The sequence below is a fragment of the Engystomops pustulosus genome, chromosome 3 (assembly GCF_040894005.1).
Source record: "Engystomops pustulosus chromosome 3, aEngPut4.maternal, whole genome shotgun sequence".
Taxonomy (NCBI): domain Eukaryota; kingdom Metazoa; phylum Chordata; class Amphibia; order Anura; family Leptodactylidae; genus Engystomops; species Engystomops pustulosus.
This window is the reverse complement of record NC_092413.1, coordinates 137,022,356-137,041,375: the sequence shown is the minus strand read 5'-3', so window position 1 is coordinate 137,041,375 and position 19,020 is coordinate 137,022,356. Positions and strand designations below refer to the sequence as shown.

General features: G+C 36.8%; 1 protein-coding gene across 1 annotated transcript in view; it reads right to left on the bottom strand.

Annotated features, from left to right (window-relative positions):
• The window catches only part of BMP5 (bone morphogenetic protein 5), a 98,083-nt gene that overhangs the window by 7,005 nt on the left and 72,058 nt on the right, over positions 1-19,020 (bottom strand). Inside the window, exon 3 of the mRNA XM_072142259.1 lies at positions 17,980-18,128. Coding sequence (XP_071998360.1) covers positions 17,980-18,128 — 149 coding nt within the window. The remainder of the gene's footprint in view (positions 1-17,979; positions 18,129-19,020) is intronic.

Below are 19,020 nucleotides of genomic sequence, written 5' to 3'. Positions count from 1 at the left end.
TTGGGGGCATGGCCATACGAAAACCCGAAGGATTCTGAAAAACCGCCACATTTTTTTTAAAAAAGTGTCGCTTGACACGCGCTTACCTTCACCCGGCCTGGCTTGGTAAACTTCAGTGCACTCCGACGAACTTCAGTGCAGCAGGGACACCTAGTGGACATCGGGGGAACTACCTAAGTGAATTGGCGGAAGACCCGAATCCTCCACACAGAACGCGCCGCTGAATTGCGAATGGACTGGATAAGTAAATCTGCCCCAATGTGTCTGCTTAGAGAGTCCTCGTCCATGCCCTGAAATCTTACACTGACCATCACTGCAAAGACCATCACTTTTTGCGGAGCCAAAACTGCAATAAAACTGAGTAAAATTGTAAAGTAAGGGGTTACAAATTATTTTTATTGTGTAAACATCACTATGGGATTTAAAATTAAAAATTTTCTTTTATTGACAAACCCCTTCAACTAGAATGGAGATATTGAGCCAAAGTATTTTATCCAATATCATTATATGACTTCACAAATGCACTTCTGGATGAATGAATAAAAAGTCCCACACACAAAATACAGACACATATACAAATCTTCCCAGAAAAGAGAAAGCTGTTTGATCAACAGAATCTGGACCAAGTGTATATCAATGCCCACAGATTTAAAATGTGATGTCTATACAACTCATGTAAGTGTATGTTACCAGTGCCAGTCATGTATCTATGATATACAGCTGTATGTGCAACAATACGGTCAAACTGCAGTAATAACCATTGCTACAATACATTACAATACATTGTAAAACAAAAAGGCATAAAATTGCAAAATGGTTAATGCTCCCTGCTCTCCGGAAGCGATAGAGATAGATGTGCAGTAGTTTTCATAGCTTGGAGAACAATGACCCTTTTAGTCTAATTGAAACTTAAATATACTGAATTAAATGCACAAAAAACATTTATAGGTGATTCTGTTTTAATCACCACTAACACTATATCTTCCCAGAATTGCTAGAAGCGATCGTATATATATAAATATTCATGTTGTGGAAACGTTCCTCCACACTGCTTTACACGTCCACAGCTGGGTAGGTTACATAGAAAATAAGCTACATTTACCCAGAAATGCAGAACATTTCTAAACACTTTTATCCTTGCATGAATTCTGTTAAATGAAATGTAAAAACCTCCACATTACATTCTGACTGCGAGCACTGGAGACAATTATGTTTAATGGAGTTGAAGGAAAAATTCACAGTGATTGTCTTAACTTGGCTGTTTGTGTTTAACCTTAACTACTTAAGTTACTACAGTATGCTGATGTAGTAAGAGTATGTGCTATAAGAGGAGTGTGTTTGGTATGTTATTATAGAATAGGTACTGCATTCACTGTAGACCATTCAAAATCCTTTCATCTTTACAGTAATATTTTACAGCATTTTTAAGTTCGTACTTGTTTTAATATGGTATTTTACTTTTCTTTTTGTATTTTTTTTGTACACATGATTTAAATTAATTGTTTAAATGCCTCACAACTGGTATGTATATTAGATCCCGTCCTTAGTGTGCATCAAAAGTAGGACAAAATTATATGGACAGCATAATTACCTCCCAACTACCCGAGATGCATTGGGAAAATCCCAGAGAGGTATGTCCCAGGACATCAGCTTCTATTAAATACAGTGATAATGCAGAAAGCCATCCTCTCTCTGCATTATCTCAATGCCTCTGCCGCTGTTGAGTGAAGAGGCTGGCAAGCACAATGATATAATGTCACCCCCTTGTGGCACACATGAGCAATAGAGGAAAGAAGAGCTGCTGCAGGGGAGCGAGGAGAGGTGAGTTACTGGGGCACATGTATCAAACTTTTGGCTTGCCCTTTGCTCATTTGCTACTCCTTTCAAAGTTCACCATTATCTACTCTCCAGCAGTATTTTCTGAATTATCACCTGTATCCAGATGTGAAAGTTGTGACTTTTTTAAAAAGCAGCAAATTTTGTTGCAAATCTATGGCTGTCCTTGAACAGGTGTAGAAATTAACTTGGAACTGGTTGTGACTTTTGCAACTTTTTACGACTTTTGTTTTAAAAAGTCGAAAATTCACTAGAGACCGAAAAGCCACATGTATCATCAATAAGGAAAAAATGTTAAGATACATATGACCAGCAGAAAAGTCCAAAACAACAGCACACGCCAAACTTATAATACATGTGTAAAAAAGAGAAAGGGATGGCACTCTTACACAGACATCCTGTGTTTAACCAAAGTACACTGTGCTGGTAGCAAGGGGATGACTGGCGCTAGGTCACCAAAAATTCACTAATGTATGAGAAAAAGAGGCTGGCATTAGTGTATAAGGTAAACTATACAAATTTTATAAAAATGTGGATATATGGTGCTTACCCCCTATATATTATTGTGGAGTTAAAAGAAAATCTAACATTTCATGCACATTGTAACTGCATGTACAGAGGGGCCATAATTTTATAAGGAGCTCAGGGGGCACACTAAAATAATATGAGGGTTAGCTGGCAGTGGCATAACGTGTGGGGAATGCAGGGTGCCACAGTAATCAAGTAGGTTACCAGTACCAGTAAGTTATATTTTCAATTCAGATTAAAGAACATGCAATTTAAACAGTAGGGTGATTTAGCAGGTGAAACTCCCTATCAGACTGGGGCTGGAATTTCATGGCATTTTGATACAATTAACAGCAGAAATACCATCAAATGAATTTGTGTTTCCACTGCTAGAAGGGCCAGAGATTACATCATTATCAAGGTCCTTCAACACAGGGAAAACAAAAACTAAAAATTAGGACCATTTTATCATCCATCATTGCAGGCTGGAGCATGAGGTGGATATAGAGGTGCAGGCTGGTTAAAAAGGAGGGTATAAGGGTGAAAGCTGGTGTAAGGATGTGCAAGCAGGCAAACAAGTAGATACTGTGGTTCAGGCTGGAGAAGAAGGGTTGCCCAAGGATGGATCCCCTCGAAAGAAGTTCTATTTAACCTCTTCTATTACAAAATGGATGTAGAATACAGGAGAAATTGCGGTATCAACCAACTTGTGTTCTGTATACATTTATCCTCTATCACAGCTATTAAGAAAGGGGATTATTGTTACATTCAAATAATACTAGTAATAGATTCAGATATTTTCAATAATTGACTTGAGATCAAGATTTGTTTGTCACAAGATATCACAAGCCATTCATCTCAGCCCCCTTACCACCACACGCACAAAGTGTGACTAGCATTCATATAGTGGTTATAGGTTACTTGCAATGGTCTATCTCTCTATCTAATGTGCTTGGTGATCTAAGAGGAACCCAATGGATTGTAGATATTCTTCTTCTAATTATGTTGAAATTTGTATTTCTTTTAACTTGAATTGCTTTAAAACCTAATAGCTCAACCATCAAGGACTCGGTGAAAGGCATTTATTCTTTCCAATTATTCACATATGTCCTGTAAATTATTTTCATTAAGATGGATGAAACTTTAAAAATAACATGGTTACGTACAATTGCTTTCACAAGTTGTGTGTCTTTCAGGCATGTTACATAGTTCTGAGTTTGCATTTATCTTGTTACATTACACTTGTACCTCTCTCTGGAACAAAAGAAAAATATAACAAGTCACTTAGACTGCATCAGGGACGGTCTCTACAAATAAACCTGTTCTTTTTTGGCAGCTCAAATAACTTTGTGTGTCCACATGAAACACAGACAGTGTCAAGTGAAGCTGTGCAGCTGTTTTAGACAGGAGTAGGACACAGAGGTCCTTTTAAAACTCAAGGTAGTTGGAGAAAGCTATGTGCCGTTCTGGGCAATATCAGTGTCCTCAAAAGTTGCTCTGAAACACATTGAAAAAAAATGTGTTTAATATTACAGATAGTTATCATTGCAGTAATATGATGGAAAATAGCCACAAGCACTACTAGTGGGCATCTGCATCCCAAATGTGAAACAATATAAAACAAAATCCTTGTAGAGACAGGACTCACAAGTAATCATAGATGTAAACCTTAAACAAATAACCATCCTGGTTCTGCTTTAAAATAAAAACTTGCTGTGGCACTGTGCCAAATTCTACATTCCTTAAAAAAAAAGCCTATCACTGGCATAAATGAAAGAGGCAGCTTGATTTGAGGTTAAAGCCGTTTTCATTTTACTTCTACTGTAACAAATGTATTAATTCAGCTCAGACTTCCTCCTTCTGGCAGCCTTATTGCTGTAAAAAGAGAAATTAAGAGTTCTAGCCAAATACCATACCTTGAACTGACCTACTTCAATACATGAACACTTATAGAATGTGTTTATTCAGGTGTTTAGCACATCAAATTGGTTTAAGATGTTGGTCAGACAGGGTACTGCTATACCACCCTGAGAATGTTCAGGGTTAAGCTTCTGCCAATTGAATAGATACAAATTAATCACGTAAATTATAGTGTTTTATTAACTTATTGTATTTGAAAATAAGAAAAAATTAGGTGTTCACTTGTGACCAAACAGAAGTACCCATGCTCACCTTTGACACTTAAAGGGATTGTATAAGCAATTTGATAAGTATATAGTTATAAGCTGAAAATTGTGTTTTAGCAACATATTTGTAAGAAACTGGATAACCTTCTTTGTTGAAGCTTTTTGTGGGCTAGTACATTTATAGCCCACAAAATGTTACAGTTCAATGCAATTCTGGACATTCTCCAAACTTTAATTATACAGTTGATGGCTCCCACATTATGTAAGTGTCCTGCCTACCCTTCATAGGGTCCTGATAAAAGTTTTCCTGACTTGATTAACACCTTGTTAGAGAGTTTATTCATTGCATTCCTAGTATCCTAATCTCAGCTCCTGTTCCATTTCATAATTTTGATTTTGTACTTTGTTTTCTCTCTCTGCTGTGATCTGACTTGTAAACCAATCGTCTCTGTTTGTATTGTTTTGTCCTTGTCTATATGTTTTGCACTTAGGGAGGGAGGGATTGTCGACCATTTGTCTCCTACTACCTAGAGTACATGAGGCAAGCAGTTAGGGATTTTTGGAGAGTCCAGTATTTGGGCTCACTGTCTTTTCTGTGCCTGATCCCCACATTACCTTATGGGGCTCATTTACCAAGGGTCTGTCGGGCGTACTTTCGCCGGGTTTCCCCTTTTCCGCCGAATTGTCCTGGGATTTTGGTGCACGTAATCGGATTGTGGTGCATCGGCACTGGCTTGCACGCGACAGAAACCGGGGCGCCGGCTGTCAGACAACCCAATGGATTCAGACAAACCGCGGGAAGAAGCAGGTGAACTCCGGCGGACCTCGGAGGGGAAGCGTCGGATGCAGGAACTCGGGTGCACGATCTTCATGAATCCCGCCGGACCTGAATCCTCGTCAGACAACACGCCGCGGGATCGCGACAGGACCAGGTAAGTAAATCTGCCCCTATGTGTTTCAAGCAAGGTGTCCAAATTTAAAATGGTGTTTTAACAGACAACTACTAAAAAATGGCTGTATCCTGGATAAACCTCTTTTCCATTGTGGACAGTTCATGTCATAAGATTGTAAAGACTTCTACCATGCAGCTGAACCACTGCCGTTCTTACGTTTTTCAACTTCCAATTATGAAACTAATAGAGGTGACACATAAAGCTGACACATCGTAGAGATGGCTACTTTCAGTGGGAGCATTCATGTAACACAATAGTGAAGGTGAAAATATTTTTGGCTGCTTCAGCAGACATAGATAAAATTCAAGCTGTTCAGAGGAGCAGCATACATTTAGCTGATAGATTCATTCAGCAAATGGGACGTGGATTGAATTCTTTACAGAACCACTTATAAAAGGACCAATTCCAACAATAATTAAACATGAGAATAGCTTTTTGTGCATTGGTCTGATATATTTGCTTAGGTTCATTTAACATGGATGTCCATGTGTGAAGAAACTCTTTTGGAAAGCAAAATAAATTGAATCATTCTGTGGTGGGGGCATGTAAAAAGTAGCAAAGTTGCCATCTGCCCTAACAAATAAATTAAATGCAATTCTTAATGAGAGATCCCTTTATAAAACTATGAAGACATAGAAGACCCAGATGTTTTTCTTTTATAAAGAATATGTTTGCCAAGTTCTACAACTAAAGGTGGTGATGACAACTACTAAATAGAAACCATGAGGAGCACAAAGGCAGCAGGCCAATTTTTTTAAGGAAGGTCCCAAGAACAACACCTTTAACTCTTTTTGTGTTGAAGAACAATATGAAATATTGGCTGCTGCAAAACAGAATGTTTGCAATTACCAAAGAGTCTACATGACAACATGTTGCCAGACGGTTTTTGGCAATCAGTGGTTTAATGGCACATAGAATAATGTATCAGGATTTCTCTCACACGCTTTCTTGATATATTGTGACATTAAAGTTAAAAATTGGTGATTTGTTTTACATGCTGTTTATTAAAGGGGTTTACCCGTGGAAGAAAGTTCTCAAATGTTAATGACCTAGTGATGAACACAATAAAGATCACTTTTAACCCCATACTTTACAACTTTATTCAGCTTTATTGCGGTTTTTGGTCCTATCACTCAGTGATGGTCAGTGTAAAATTCAGTAGTGTGGGCGGGCACTGGCTGAGCAGACACTTTATGATTCCTCTAGTGCTGTGAGATGCTGTGTGCTGACAATGTGCTTAGATTATCAGGGTACAGGGTTTATCTACACTTTCATTTTGCTCTTGAGCATCTACTAGCATTTGACACATGAAAAATGAGAGATGAGACAAATTAGAGTCATGAAATTAATATAAGACACAATGACACACTCAGCTCTGTAATTTTACCAATAAAGCAAGCACCCAGCTATTTTATCCCCTTCTACCCTCTGACCCAGACGTTAACTCTTCTGTAGTTTTTGGAGCAGGTCTCTGCAAGTTGCTTGCCTACAGAAAGTGCCTTTGTCTGTAATTTGTATTGCTGCTCTTGTCCACTGCAGTGTTCTCTGCCTCCTACCCCTCCCCCTGCAGTTCAAGAGATGCTATTCCTGCCAGAGGAATCTGCCCAACCATAGTCACCATAGTGAGGAGTTTATGGTCAGATCCAGGGACAACCAAAATGTGAATGCCAGGATTGATTGTGACAGGCAATGCTTCATTTTTTTTAAAAATAACATTGAATTAGAGTATGTGTTATTCTGTTATCCTGGGTACATTTAAAAATTCTGTCTTCATGAGTATACCGCTTTAAGATTATGTATAATTATTGCTTTATACAGAGAATACTTACCTGTTGTATTGGGTAGTGCTTATTTTATTTTGTCAACTATTTGGTTAATACTATGAAAGATAATAAAATCTTTCACAATCTTACCCACTGAAGAAAAAAACAAAACAAAAAATGGGGTTTCTACAGAGGGTCATATCAATTATAGTTACGTACTGCTCCCAGCTCAATTGTTGTATTGTACTGATGCTCCTGGTCTCTGCTGCCCTACACCTCCTCTCTTGCTCCCTAATCCACAGGTAATCCTGAAAGAGGTGGTTGACAGTTTCAAACACTTATTGGCAGAGGCCTCTTTCAGCATTTCGTTGAGTGTTAGGAAACAACTAGGAAGTCCAGTGTGGTAGGTAATGGAGCATTAGAGTACAGGAAGTAACTAATTTTGGTTGGCCCAAGTAGAAATCCATAATAAATAATTTATACTGGTTATCTCTTCAAATGGTTGAGGATCTGGCAGTTCAGTTCTCTAAAGTTAAGTCATACTATATTTATGCTGCAGACTTTTACCATTTCTTCTCTCTCTTTTTTCAAACACATTGGTATTTATAAATTAATATTAATAGGTCCAGACCTCTTGACAATTCTTTAGCATTACTCGTATCCAAATGAAAATAGAAAGGATTTCAGCTTAACCCTGTGCCAGTTTTCTGGGAATGGTTATGTTAAATCTAGCAAGCCAAGGTGTCCCCACTCTTGGCCCAATTTGTCCCCTGCCTGATCTGCTGACATTTCTTAAGTGGGAAGCAGGGCTTATAAGGACAAAAAATCAAGGATTTCCATGAAGTGAGAAAAAATAGTAACTTTTCTATGTCTAGCAGGTCAGTTTTCTGATATGTTGGCCTCATAATGTATCTGTGATCTTGTGATTTTTTGACATGTATCGTCTTATCTCAAAAAGAGGTTTCATTGACCCTCTTCACACGGCTATGCCAAATGCAGAGTTATTCATGCTTAACAGATGAAAGTTGCCATAACATGTAAGGACACATTACCACTAAGCTAAGGAAATCTGTTACCAGCTTTCCTACTCTATTTGAAGATTTAACATTTGGCTCTGCTGCAGTATAGGTGTTATAGGAACCCTAGAGGTAGGGCCTGCATCTATCATGTATTTATGAAATATGCATTGGATATGCTACAAATACACAAAATTAAAAATCCCTTTAATCTCTTAATGAGTAGGATACTGGTATACTACTGGCCACTTTTATGTCTAACTTGACCCAGCACAGTAAGAAAAGTTCCCCAATGGTCTTTTGTTACTTTTGTAAAAATTTTTCCTATTGTAAAATTATGTAATTCTGTTTTGGCGAATTTCCTATTGGAGCTCATTGTGAAGCTTTTATGTTATAGTTGCACAGGTTTCTGGCTTAATAGAAGACAGATCACTCTATCAACACCATATAGGTGTGTTAAACTGAGGAGAATGCCTCATTCCGATGGCCGTAATAGGAGAATGCTTAGCCTCATTCATATAGCCGTAATAGTGAAGGATATGGTTCCCCATTAACGCTTATGGCACCCGGCCACAGTGCGGTGAGCACACGTTTTCTTTCAGCAAAGTGACTGTGCACGGAAAAATATAGGACATGTCATATATTTTGCCATGTATCGGCGCCGGCCCTGCACTTCTCTATGGAGAGGGGAGGAGTGAACAGCGCTTATACCTCCTCCTCTCCAGCGCACTGACATGTGCTCGCCTGGCCATAGATTGTAGTTCGTATGCAGACGCTTGTCTAAATGAGGCCTTAATTTTATGAAAAGTAGAAGTTTTACTACTTTACTAATGTCACCCTTAAACAGATGCAATAAGGGATATATTTTGTTTGGTCATAAAGAACCAAAAATACCCTGGGACTGTAATGGCCTAGTGCTCTGGATACCCATGGGTCTCAGCCTTTTCCAGAGTCCAATTATATGTAAGGATACCTGTTAAGGCTGGCTAATATGCACAGATTAACTCCTTGACATCTAGATACCTTTACCTTAATTTGCTTTAAAAATAGCATATTTTAGTAAACATAACACAAAGGAGACCTTTCTTAATCCACATAAAAGTGTAATATGACATGTATAAAACAATTATTGAGTTACATTTGAGTTTATATGAGTCAAACTTTGCCAACATTCCATGTTACCTTAATAAAAGTATCGAGTAACTTTTATTATTCACTTTCCATGCTGGACTTCCAAGTTTCATCATATGAAAATGGCCACAAACATTTTGACCTTTTTTAACCACATTATTATTTCTAGAACATAATGCCAGCATCATTATTCTCCCCAACAACAGACATCTCATTAGGAAAGTATGTGCAATGTGTTCCTCCGTACTCTGACCTGACCTTCACTGTCATTCAAGTTCTGCTATTGCCAACGAAGCCATGTAAATAAGCAATATAGATTCTTGCTTATGACAGAAAAGCCCATTAAAACAGTATAGCAAATGAAACAAGATTATGAAGCACCAGCTTAATCATTATAATAAGCAATAATAATATTAGAAGAATTCAACACTTAGGTTGTAGCTAAAATTGTAAGTTGGGACTTAAGGTTTTACACAGCAACCACTTGGAATTAGAACAAATCAGATCAAAATGATGTCAACATCCATGGCTAATCATTCACCTCCCAATCTTGAAATCTTTGATCTCCATCTTTTGTCTCCCTCATTTGAGAGTCAGCCTTTCTCAACTGAGGTATAATGAATAATTTAACATAAAAAATGTGCTCTGTAGATATGGCTTCCTGGTTTGTCATGTTAATCATGCAATTTTTAATCTATGACTGATAGTGTGCTCAAAGCATTTCATTGGGCCACCCAATGTTCTATGACCTTGATCAACTGAAAATATATGGTATATGTGTCAAAACTCACTGAATGGGTTCTTGCTACAGAATTCTGGGTTTGTCAACCATACCCAAGGCTGCTCTGCAGAGTTAGTTGCTTTGGCTGAGTTGAGTGTATGTTCTGTGAAAACCTGGGTGATAACATCTTGTTTTTAAGTTAGGTTTTGTCATGTCTGGTTTAAGTGATGGACGGCCGATTCAATCAGTGGCTGGGCCAGAGTCTAGAATCTCCATAAATACCTAATCCTCAGTTCACTTTTTTGCCTGCTATGTATTCTGACACTTGCTTTGTTTTTTATTACTCTTTGACCTAACAATTCTGTACCTTGCCAGCATCTTGTTATTTTGTCTGTCTGCGAATCCCTCTGTTTGTCACTCTCAGATCATTTTTTATTGTTCTGAGCAGATACTCAGAGTAGGGAATGTTCACCACTTGGTCCCTATGAGTTAGCACAGGGCTATATGTGAGTTTAGGGTCTTCCACTTTTTCTCTGTCTTGACAATCTGGATATTCTGATGTAATGGTAACAACAATAAGTATTTTATGGCAATTGGAGTTAATATTGTATGGAGAGAGCTCATCATACACAACAGGCGACTGCTGTATGCTGGTATTGATGAGTGTCTTAAATATATAATAAAAAAAACTGAGATTTTGGCATTTTGTATCTTATACAGTACAAGAAAGATTTTTTCTATTACATAATTTTTAAAAAACATAATTTTTGCTAATTTGATTGATTGAATCCGAATAGTATGCATGATTTGTTTTGGTAAAGGTCTTTTTACAGTGAATTTTGAAGTTTCTTCACAGCCACAAAAAAACATTTGTAAAAAAAAAAAAAATTAAAACACTTACGGTCCCCGTTCACTGAGGTTTATTTAGTAACCAAGCTAGATTTTAGTCTAAATTAAAAAAAAATTCAAGTGAAATTTTTCCAGCCTCATGGATGAGTTTTTTAAATCTCATGTATATACTTCCAAAAAAATTGCTTTAAAAGCTGTGTGAAGTGGATTTTAAAACTTCACATTTTTCGTAATGTGGATTTTTGAAAGAATCATTGCAAGTTTACTGCTACAAAAAATCTGCAGCCTTTCTCTTTTGTGGTTTTGCTAAAAATATGACATGTATAATAAAAAATAATGCACTCCTCTGCTCTGTTACTGCTTTCACTTTTACTGTGTGTTACGGGCACGATCTTAGACTATATTAGGTATTTAGATCACATAAACTGATCTGCTATATTTATTTTTTCTGAGCAAGACCTAACGTTATAAAAGGATGCCTGGAGGAAACTTTTTTTTCTGGTTTTTGGTGCAATGCAATACATATAAATGTAGCAGTCATCTGACATAAGCTGTTTTCTACAAACCTGTTGAATAAGAGTCTGTATTTTTGACATCCTGTTATGTATTTTTGACATCATGTTAATCATACAAAAAACATTTTTCTGAGAACATTTTCCAAAGAGGTAAAAATAGGAATAAACATCACATCGAAAGTAGCCCAATATGATAAAACATATCTGATAGATATTTTTCCAATTCTGATGTACTGTTCATGTTTCGTTTACTATATGTCTCTTGATAAATTTAGCAAGTTAGACAGTTTATTGCTTTAAGCATTTTTAAGATTGTATTTGGCTTGTATCCTTTACTTCTAATAAAAATTTATTAATTTTAAGATCATATCTCCAAACACATCCTTGTGGTCTATAGAAAATATCTGAATGTTTGTCATGTAATGGAATGCAAACCATACAGGACTTCTCATAATATTGTGGTCCTTTTTATTGTTCTACTGAAGATAATCTTAATGATAAAAAGGCTAGTTCAGTTCACAATTAGTCAAAATCTGGAATACGTTACAATGTTCAAGAATATTACTTAGATATGTCAAGATACATTGTATTCATTCACCTGTATCCATTTAAATATTTGCCTAAGGACAAAATATAAAGTATATTAAAAAATATTATAATTTAGCACATTATTTAACTGTGGTTTCACTGTGATTTATTCATGCTAGGAATACCTAATATGTTAGTAAATAATAATAATTCTTTATTTATATAGCACACACAGATTACACAGCGCTGCACAGAGTTTTGCCAAATCAGTCCCTGTCCCCATGGGGATCACAATCTATTCAACCTACCAGTATGTTTTGGAGTCAGTGTGAGAGGAAACCGAAGGACCCGGAGATAACACACAAACTCTTTGCAGATGTTGACCTGGATGGGACTTGAAACCAGGACCCCAGAGCTGCAAGGCTGTAGTATATGTTGACTTATTATAAGTTTTTATAAGAAAATACACTATTCTAGCATTGTAATCTTTAAGGAAAACAATATTAAGAACAAATATAAATATTTGTATGGACTGGGCCAAATCGGTCATTGGAAATTCCCACTTCCATTCCTCCAAAAACATTGCACAAAAATGATATCAGGAAATTTGAAAAATATGGTGGTTAGAAGAGTGTTCAATGCAATTGTACCAATTGCACCAAAATTCTATAATTCCATTTACCAATGTTTGTAGAGTTCTAAACCTAAATATTATTCACTATTCATTAAGACCATAAAATGCTACTGATCTTAAAGTAAATATACTGTAGCTATAAGGTTGTATTCACCATTAACGTTCCTGTGTAGCTCATAGCAGGGTGAATATAGCCTATGTTTATATGATTTGGTGCAGTACTATTAATAAGAATTTACCTTAATATTTATTTAAGTGAAGGGAAAGTGCTACGAGGGCGTCTATAGGTCAACTTACTTTTACTCCCTCAACTGCACAAGTGCTGAGGAACCAGGGGATAAGACAATGTAACAGAAAGGGTAAAAGTTGCTTTTAGAAGGAAGGGGGCCACGTATAACAAATATAAGAAGATTACCACAGTCACAGTGTAAGTTAGATTTCCTCCTCTCCTTGGGTTGAATTAATTTATTGGTTTGCCATTTACAGTTGCATGCATAAGCACAATTTGTAGAGTACTGTAAGTAAAGAAAATTCTTCAAGTTGACTGCTCCATTGCTCCCACACTTGGTAGATATACAACCAAATCAAAGTTGAACTTTGTTCTGTTCATAAATTAACCTTAAAGTTTGTATCTATGTATTTATAAACAAAGATGACAGGTAGTATGAATTCCGAAAGTGGTTACTTATTAGACTAAACCAAGCATTTTCAAACACTTGACATAGAATCTAATTTTATTATACCTTAGCTATCTCATACCAAATGAATGAAAGAAACGATTAAGTTTTATAAAAACAAAACTTGATACCTGATTTTTTTCCAATTTTATATTGGACACAGAATGTGATCAAAGCATGGTTGTGTTAGATTTCATATAGAGAATAAGGTGCTTAAGGGGATTTTATATTGGTGTCCAGTCCTCAGTAAAACACATCAATATCTGGTCAGTCAGTGGCTGATTCCTGACATCCAGATCTATTAGATTAGAAGCTGGTCTGTGTAGTGGCAGGCACCATAACTGCTGCTCTTACTGAAGAGATTGAAAGCTCTCAATACATTTTGGGGGACGTTAATCATAGTTTTTTAGACTGTTTCTAGCGTTTTTTTTGCGCAACAATCTGGTGCAATTAGTTAATTTGGCACTTTTTTGCGAAATTTTCTGGCACAAGGCAAAGTCCAGTACTTAGTGGTTTTGAGTCCCTGCGCTTTATCTGACATGGCTGCTATACAGGTGTTTGCACGGGATCTATCACAAATTTGCGCCTAAAAAGAAGCAAAAAAGGCGCAAAAATGCACCTACTCTGAGCAGGTGCACTTTAAAAAAAACCCTCACTTTTACTACTAAAAACAAAGGTTTTCGCTTCCCAAATGAAAAATTGCCTCTCTGCAACATAAAAAATACTTCAGCGCAGTTTTGAAATGTAAAATTTCTCAAGAATGCAAAAATGAAGCCCTGAACATCCTTTCACCTTTTCTCAGTCTTATTGGTCACAAATGAGATCTTATAATTTGAGACAAATTTGGGGCAAATTTAGGCTCAAATGAATCGGACATGTGACAATTCCAAAACGCATTTACTAAGGCAAAACTAGATCCATCATAGATCAAAAGCCAAAAAAGAGAACAAACCAGGTGCAAAAGTAGGCGAACCTGAGATCCACTTTGATTAATGTCACCGTTTATCTATAACAAGCTGCCTAAGTAGAAGTAAATCTTTTAAAATATAATGTAGTGTGATACGTAGGCATACAACATAAAAGTATGTATCCTGTATGGTAAACTGTAACGGAAAAAGAAATTAAAAAAATAATAAGGGGTAAGAATATGAAAATGCAAATATGTCATGTTATTGCAGTATTTCACTAAGCTGTAGAAAAAGGTCAGATAAACCTGATACCAACCACCCACAGCCTTAAGACATCAGCTGGTGGGAGAACTAGTCTGCAGTGACGTCTTTTAGACTGGGTCTCTATCTGTAAGGTACACCAGAGCCATATATTACACTGTGAATAACGCAGAAGTTTCATCCACCTCTGCCCAAGACTATACATATTGAGAGATCCTTTATAAATTTAAAAAGGTACTTTATAGTACAAAAAAAACTTTATACCACCCCCTCAAAAAACTAAACATGGAAAAAATTCATCCTTTGTTAACATTTGTTAACATTAACTGGCCCTATGTTTCATGACAGTTACACTGCAAAAAAGTTATAGCCCTTAATTTCACTAAGTATGAAAATGTGCTACATATGGCTGGCCATTAATTGGTTAGTGCTTATAAAAACATTAAATATCAAAAAGTCTGGATAAAAAATAATTATTTTTTTACAGCTTCACAATACATTATATACATAATTAAAGGATGCTCTTTCACTAGTAGCACTTAAAATGTGCACCATCAATCAATTCACATGGGGAAACTAGTGTAGAAACCTTCTTAGGCTCAGTTCACACTACAGTTGTAGTTTTCATTTCTAGTATCTGCCTAGAAAAGTAAAAAACTGAAAGAGAATGGATCAGTTTTAAATCCCATTGAAATCAATGTAAATTTTGATGTCATCAGTTGTACAGTGATCCGTTATTCTTCAGATAGTAAGTGGCAGTTTTACATTTTTTTACATGAAGAAATAGACGAAACAGAAATAGTTAATAAACAATTAATATTAGATATATAGATAAAAAAAAAGGTCATGGATAGATTATAGATAAATATGAGGTATAGAAAGAAAGATAGGTAGGCATTTAGAAATGAGAGACCGATAGGTAGGTAGGTAGATAGATTCATAGGTAGATAGAAAGAAAAGATAGATAGATAGATAGATAGATAGATAGATAGATAGATAGATAGATAGATAGATAGATAGATAGATAGATAGATAAAAATTAGACATCTATAGATGGCAACTATTATGAGGGATAGATAGATTAGCTTGAAGGATGGATAGATAGATATATAGATAGATACGTAGATAGATATAGAATCTATGGATCGATGTATTGAAAATGAAAAAGTGTTCTCTACCAGATCAATTTAAATGTAACACGCCACTTTGTCATTGGCATTTAATCAGTTAACACCCGCGATCTGTGAAGTCTGGGGTCGGTTTCCGGGGGACCCAAACTGACAAAGTTTGGTATGAACCTGAACTTTGCTGTTCACTCATCCCTAGTGATCATATCTCATGGATGGGTTTTGAAAAAAAACACAACTGGACGGTACAGGATGCCTACCCACATCCCCATGCATTCTTTCATTTGCATGAGGATGCAGATACAGCCACGGTAAAGGTGGGAGCATTAGACTTTCTGCTCTGGCAGGTGTAGCAGCATTGTGGATTAGGGGGGCGACAGTCCTAAGTTTGCCTGGGACCCAAAATGTTATCTGACCCAGTGAACACCCAGATCAATGACCAATTCCAAGCAAATACCCATAATGAGTCAAAGGGCAGCATTTAGAAAAACACCCAAATCCTTTTTGAACTCCTTAAACTGAATTGTATTTTTTTATTGTTTTACTTTTCTTAATTTCCATTCTACATTTTCAAATTGAGCATTTTCTAAGAAAACATTTCTCTTATGATCTCAGTTTACTTAAATCCAGACTGTCTGCATGTCATTTCACCTCCCTGTCTAGAAGAGCATCCGATCAGAAAAGACAGTCTAGCTACTGTGTGGGGCTACCGGGCTGAATAAACCTAGGTAAAACAGAGTTCTAATGAAGGTTATGTTAAAGTACAACAGTCTTTGCATTCATAGAGATCATAAGAAATGGTGGCCCTATGTTATAGTGGCTGGGAAAGGTATCTGTATTGTATGGTGCTGCAATGCCTCAACTCCCTCTCTTCTGACCTCTCTCTGTACTGAGGCTGTTTCTAATTAAAATGATAGATTGATTGCAGCATAATACAGCAAGATGATAGTGGTATTAGGTCACTCGGGTTGAAATAAGGATATAATGCTAGGGAGCAAAGCACTGAGGATGTCCTGACATTATGTACATATTTTATTTGAAATACCTGCTTCTTTAGGCTTAATAGATATAGTTAATTTATTTTACCATGTTTCAGCTTAGAAGCCATAATATTACAAGAGTACATGCTATCTCCACGCCTTGTATTCTCCAGGCAGTTTATTAATCATCCATGTTACATCCCTAAATTCCTTACTAAAAACAGGACATGATCCCATCATCAGAAACTATGTACTGTAGTACTATTAGATACATAATATGTATCTTTGGCACCTACATAAAGTCAAATATAATTGTTTGAGAGGCAACAATCACAATTTAACTTGTATGACCACTGAAATTGCAACCACGAGGACCCCAACAGGTCATAAAAGCAGGGGTCAGATGTTCCCCATTTAACAGAAATGTATTCTGCCTCTCTATTCATGGAGTTTGTAACTGTTGAAAATAGCAGAGCCCTGTCCTTTACTGAATCACAACAGCAGCACAATGGTACAAACTTTCTGATCACAGCTTTGCACCATGTATGTTATAATTCAGCTATGTTAATAACAGTAAAACATGCAAAGTTAAAATGTATTGGGATTAGGGCCTAATACTCTGGTCTACATTATTTCCCGGCTTTTGCTTCTTGTTCTTAATAATTGACATCTTACATGTAAAGTCAATTGTGCCAGAATAGAAACTTTAAAGAGGACCTGTCACCCTTAAAAATGGCACTAGGAGCTGCCGGATCATGCTGTAAGCGGCCCGGGGTATTCATGAGGGGGTGGTCCGAGGTGCAGCCTCTTCCCCGGACCGCCCCGTCGACTCTGTAGGCCGGTATTCATGAGGGAGCGGGATTAGGGGCAGTCACCACCGGCCTATGGAGTGAGCGGGGCAGTCTGGGGAAGAGGCAGCACCTCAGACCGCCCCCTCATGAATACACCAGTTTCTAGTGTACATCGTGTCTGCTTAGCGTTATCTGAGGTTTCCGATAACGCTAGCATTGTAAAACTGCTGGGACTGTTGAAGCACTAGGAGCTGCTTACTTTACTAACTTCCTAATGCTGTTTTTAAAAGTGACAGGTCTTCTTTAAATTGCCGGTGACAAGCCTAACTTTCTGCTATTGAATGTGCCAGTTTTATAGCGCGAGTTATAGTAAATCTATAATAAATTACATAAACATTAAAATAAAAAAATAAACTGAATGAATAAAACACCTCTAAGAATCCATTAATAATATTAAAGGCTCATGTAGTAATTAAAAGGAAACGCAACAACACAACCCCACTTAAAGGGGAATTTATGAATTTTCAGTGTAAGCAGACTTCAGCATTTCAATGAGTGCCTTGGTCTCTTCACCAGAACATCCCCATATACTGTACAATAGAATACCCATTTAATATCCTAAAACAGTTTTACTAGTTGTTGAATTTGCAACTTACCGTCAGATGTTTCAACACATAGCTGTAAACCCAGATTGTTCTGTGGATTAATCACCCAGTGGTTACTCGTTACAGTGATATCAAAAACTAGCCAGCCAACTTCATATGCAGGAACTCTTTGAGTATCTAGCAAGAACAGGTCTGCATCCCTACAGAAAACAAGAAAGCGAATTATGGAATCATTTTTTACTTTGCTTTAGTTTACAGTCTTGACACTTGAAATAATTGATTATATGTTGTACTAAATGTGTAATGTGCAAAAGTCTGCAAAATGTCTGAAATTTGTATTTGTGGAAGCAGGATAAGCTGTAAACCTGGCTCCTTTTAAGGGGACCTTTGTTTTTACATATGCACACTTTGGGTGTTCAACAGATTATTTCCTTGAGACCTCATTCAAACTGTCAGACTAATTATAACAATTATATTACTTCCCCAATCCCAGAGCCTCTCCAAAGTTCAAGTAAACTGAATTTAAATCACCATAGAAACCTGAAATCTGACCACAGTTTGGCCATAATAAGGGGATAAGTTGTAAACTTGGCACAACCTGCTGACTTAATAACCGTCTACACCACGCTAAAAAGACATACAGTAACAGCAAACAAACAACACTATAATTTGATATCAGTATTTGCCCTTTCATCATAGTTGGACTGGTAGAATACATTCACGAACTGCTTATTTCACTTTTTAGCATAATGTCTTTTTAAGTATCAGGAGAATTTTTAACTTTCAATTTTAATAGATCATTTTGCTAGCCGTGATTCAGATAAAGAATTCCATATATAAATGTCAGCCTGCAGATCAATAAATATTGAATCTCTTTAGCCCCTTCCTGACAGGTCATTTTACCATTTTTGTTCTTTACCATTCCAAAAGAAAGGAAAGCAATACCAGCCCAAAATATCTGCCTGACAAGGCCCCAGGTTCCGGAACAAAACACATACCATTTTCTCAATAAAAAGATTTGATGATCAACCAAATCAATTTTTTAGCCACCCATTATGTCCTCCTGAGTCCCAGACATCTCTACACATCTCA